This window comes from Sardina pilchardus, chromosome 1 (genome assembly GCF_963854185.1).
Source record: "Sardina pilchardus chromosome 1, fSarPil1.1, whole genome shotgun sequence".
Classification (NCBI taxonomy): Eukaryota; Metazoa; Chordata; class Actinopteri; order Clupeiformes; family Clupeidae; genus Sardina; species Sardina pilchardus.
In genome coordinates, this window is record NC_084994.1 from 41,925,901 (window position 1) to 41,930,900 (window position 5,000).

The 5,000-nt window shown below is 47.2% G+C and overlaps 1 protein-coding gene across 1 annotated transcript in view; it reads right to left on the bottom strand.

The window, feature by feature from the left end:
- Window positions 1–5,000, bottom strand: part of cacna1ab (calcium channel, voltage-dependent, P/Q type, alpha 1A subunit, b) — a 113,919-nt gene that overhangs the window by 2,411 nt on the left and 106,508 nt on the right. The window contains exons 45-46 of the mRNA XM_062535145.1: window positions 774–987; window positions 1–151 (exon numbers count right to left, since the gene is read on the bottom strand). The exon at window positions 1–151 is cut by the window's left edge and continues 109 nt beyond it. Of these exons, the coding sequence (XP_062391129.1) occupies window positions 1–151; window positions 774–987 (365 nt within the window). The remainder of the gene's footprint in view (window positions 152–773; window positions 988–5,000) is intronic.

Sequence of the window (5,000 nt, forward strand, 5' to 3'; positions counted from 1 at the left end):
CCGTAGTGCTCCTTGTCCATGGAGGAGGAGTGGTGGTGGTGGTGGTGGTGGTGGTGGTGCCGCCGGTCCTTGGCGCGCCCGCGCTCCCGCTCCCGCTCCTTGGGCGGCAGGTCACCCGACTGGGTGGTGGTGCTCAGGTCTGTGCCCAGGCCTGAGGAGGAGGAGTGGGGGGGGGGGGGGGTGGAGGGGTGGGGTGGGGGGGGGGGTTTGGGTGGAGGTGGGGGAGGCGGCACTGCGTCAAAATATATTACGGAGACAAACTAGCGCTCTAAGGGCTGTCAAATAGACCTCTGAAGTTCGCCTACAAAAAAGGAACCAAAGCTGCCATCTTAAGAGATATAAGGAGATCCGGGTGTTAATTGAAGCTAACTACCTATATATAGTAAGTTGCATTGCAAGTCTGCCGCCTTAACGTACCAAAGATGGCACTACCCACTCGATGGCAGAGGACAAAAGTGCATAGAGCAAACCGTCTGCATTGCAAACTACTTTGTGCCCGCGAGAGTTTAACAGGTGCGATGATTCAAAATCCCCAAGCTATTTTCTCAAAGGAAACATTTGGAGAAGATTTCAAATATGGCAGCTTTTTTGTAGGCAAACGTCAGAGGTCTATTAACATTAAATTGACGACATTAAAGAAATGAACTCAGGTTAATAACATTCCACCCTTGACCCCCCATCTCCACCTAGCGTCGGCTTTCATTTGAAATAGAAAAAAAACACGCTGAATGCGCTCCTGCCGTGAAGGTCCGGGCAGGTGGCGTGAAACTGACCCGTGTCGGCGTCGGTGTAGCGGGTCAGCGACCTCTCGGAGGCACGGTGGCTGTGGTCGTGGTCGCGGTTGCGGTGGCGGCGTCCGTGCCTCTGGCTGCCCTCCTCGGACACCACGCGCTCCAGCGAGTAGTCGTCTAGGCGCACGCCGCGGCCCGAGCGCCCGTGCACCAGAGACGAGGTGGAGCGCCGCAGTGGACTGTTGTCTGTGATGGTCTGTGTTGTGCGCGAGAGAGAGAGAGAGAGAGAGAGAGAGGAGAGGTGGGGAGAAAGAGAGAGAGAAAGGTAGAGGTTTCTTTCCTTTCTCTGATTTCTGAGGTAGTCAGGGTGTGGAAAATAGGAGTCAGGATATTTGTTTCTAAGTATGTATATATACAGTATATATACAGTATATTTATATATTTACATATATGTATGTATGCATGTATGTATGTAGGTATATAAAAATGTCTAGCACATCTTCAGTTTGCGTGTTTTGTGAGTGGTGTTTCTGTGTCGATGAAGGCGATGTGAAGGCCTTGTCAGGTTTGTGTCCAAGGACGCATCACCATATAACACCCACGCCACATGACCGCAATTATGCAAGTCAAAGCCACACACCAGCCCACCCCCCCAAGCACACACACACGCACGCACACACACACACACACAAGCAGACAATCACATCTATCATGCTCCCCCAGATAAAGAGAGAGAGAGAGACACACACACAGAGAAACAGAGAGAGCGAGGAGGGAGAGAGAAGTGCTTTATGCAACATGCCTTATAGAACATGCATCTGCATAGTTCCAGTTCTGTTTATCACAAATACACTTGCACATTCACACTCCCTCACTCCCTCAACACCATCCAACAGCTTCATATACATATCTATATATAGTATATCTATATATCTATATCTATCTATCCATATATATATATATAGACACACTGTAAATAGTACTTCTGGTAGCATCATCATCATCATCATCATCATCATCATCCAGCCATGCACATTCTCACACAAGAGCTGGCCTTTATGTAACCACACACACACACACACACACACACACACACACACACACACACACACACACACACACACACACACACACACACACACACACACACACACACACACACACACACACACACACACACACACACACACACACAATTATGCATCTCGGCATGTTTGCTTCTATTCTTGCACTTGCACATCATCTATATGCAGCGCAATTCCGCACAGATTCACATGCGCCCCGAAGCCTATTAATACACATGCCTGCACACATACACATGTACATGTAATTCCCAAACACACACACAGGCACGCGTGCTCACACACAGGCATTCATTGACTTCTGCAGTCTCTTTAGGGAAACGTCTTCACTTCAAATTTGTTCCAGCATGTGAACAGAGAGTCATGCGGAGCATTGCGTCAGATGCCATGCCAGGATTCGCTACAGACACATATTCGCGCCCCCCCCAACTTCCTGCCAGACCCCCATCCCACCCCAAGCCCCCAAACTCGCTGACCCCTCTCCAGCAGACTGGTCCAGCAGCAGATCATGCTTCTGTCATTCACTGCCAAAGAGACCGACCAAACAAAAAACAAAATCAAAAACAACAACGAAAAAAAAAAAATCAACAAAAACAAGCATAGCAGTCGATCGTCCACTGCAAACGACAACAAACGACGGGAGAGAGAGCTCGTCTGATAGAACAGGCCAGGACATACACAAGAGGGGCGGGTGGGAGCTGGGCTAGCAGTAGCACCACCGGGAGAGGAGGTAGGGACAGCAAGCAACACAGGGAGACAGAGAGGCAGAGAGACAGACTGACTGACAGAAAGACTGATTGACAGACAGATAGATAGATAGATAGATAGATAGATAGATAGATAGATAGCAGATACAGTAGATAGATAGGTAAATAGCAGATAGATAGATAGATGGATAGATAGATAGATAGATAGCAGATACAGTAGATAGATAAATAGCAGATAGATAGATAGATGGATAGATAGATAGATAGTTAGATAGTAGATAGATAGATAGATAGACAGACATTATAGATGAAAAGAGGGTGATAGAGAGAACATCAATAGAGGTATGGATGTGGAAAGAAGACGCTGAAGCAATGACGGAGAGAGAGTCACAAGACGCTTGAACAAAGATAAAGGGAGAGCGGATGAGAGGAGGAAAGTAGGGAAGAGGAGGAAGAAAAGAGTGACAGAGAGCGTGAGAGAGAGAGAGCGAAAGAAAGAAAGAGAGAGAGAGAGACAGGGTACATACACTGAGGTCATTTCCGCGCGGCCTGGTTCTCCGTCGCTGCAGGACAGGCACACAGACGGGGCGCAGAGCAGCGCAAAAAACCACATGAAGCCACATGGACAACGCCACACACACAGCACAGCAGAGGGAGAGAGAGAGAGAGGGAGGGAGGGAGGGAGAGGGGGATGGAAGGAGATGAAGAGAGAGAGGATGGGAGGGAGGGATGGAGAGGAAGAGAGGGAGGAACAGCGAAGGAGAGAGAGAGAGATGAGGGAAAAGGAGAGCAGTAGAGAAGAAAAGGGAAGGAAGGGGGTGGAGTGCAAGCATCACAGAAGGAGAAAACAAGCGAGAGAGGAAAACGAGGGAAGAAGAAGTCAAGAAGGAAAGAGAGGGATAAACAGTTTAGGATTGGTCAAGTGGGAGGGTTAGTAGATCACATGGGGTGGCCACAAAAAAAGAAGGATATGGCAGGAGCAGCAATCGCAGGAGCCATTAGCAGAATGGGCAGCAAGGAATTATGGGAAAATGGAGAGGAGAGGAGAGGAGAGGAGAGGAGAGGAGAGGAGAGGAGAGGAGAGGAGAGGAGAGGAGAAATAACCCAAAGCATGAGGCAGAGAGAGTTATGATGACGCATCAGGACAAAGAGAGACCCAAAGACATTTGGGGGGAAAAGAGGAGGTAAGACAGTTGGGGGGGGGGGGGGGGTGTTAGGTCACATTAGGGAAACGATTGCATGAGAGGAAAGAGGAGAAGGAGCGAGAGAAAGAAGGAGGAGGAGAGAAAAGGAGAAAGAGAGAGAAGAGAACCCAGTTATAATTGAGAGCATATGTACACATAAGAGCACATAGGTCGAGGGACTAGTGGAAGGGGTCAAGGAGCGAGGGGGCAAATTCTGCAAGGACGGAAGGAAGGAAGGAGGGAAGGAGGGAGAGAGGGATGAAGGAGGAGAGAGGGGGAAGAAGAGGGAGAAGAGGCACGCCAGCACACTTACCGCGACGGAGTGAGAGTGTATGCTCTGGGGGACAGAGCAGCATTGAACACTATGAGTCACTGGAGAGAACACTAATAACACACACACACAGGCACACACACACAGGCACGCATACATAAACACACACACACACACACACACACACACACACACACACACACACAGATGCGCACACACATGCTCACTCATTCATACATACATACAGTACATACATACATACTGTACTTACATTCATACATACATTCATACAGACATCCAAACACTATGGAACACACCCACACTATGGGTGAATGATGTAAAAGAGTGTTTTCATTTAATCTATCTATGACTCTACGACTACCTTAAAGTGTACAACTTGTCAAATTGAAGAAAATGTGTTGGTTTATAAATGCCAGTGAAAGCATGGGCTTGTATGCCCTATGCTAACCCACTGTTTGCGATTTTGGGCTGTAGCTTTTGCCCGTGCTAGCTCTGTATTGCATGATCAATGAAAAATACTTATTCCACGGCTTAATTGATGTATATTCATTCAGAAAAACATTTTTTTTTTCAATTTTCGCCGGACTTACACTTTTACCTTGGTAAACCACGATTACCTTGGCTGTCCATGAGGAGGTAAAGGATAAAAAAGATCCCACAGTTGACTGACTGATATAATATATTTGTGAGTGGTTTGTGAGTGGGAGTATGTGAGCTACATGGCAAAATTCATATCTCATATGATTATAAATGATCATGTAATTTCAATGTTATTCACATCACAGATTAGTGTTTCTATAGTGGATATTTGAACCACATCTATTCTGATCAAAGAAGCTTTTTCTGAAAGAAACACACATCAATACACACAGACAGACACACACACACACACACACACACATCCTTACATACAAACTCATATACCAAAAGCTCTAAGTCAAGAGAACGAAATCTCATGAGGTACGTGTATTCATGTGTGTGCATGAGAGAGAGAGAGAGAGAGA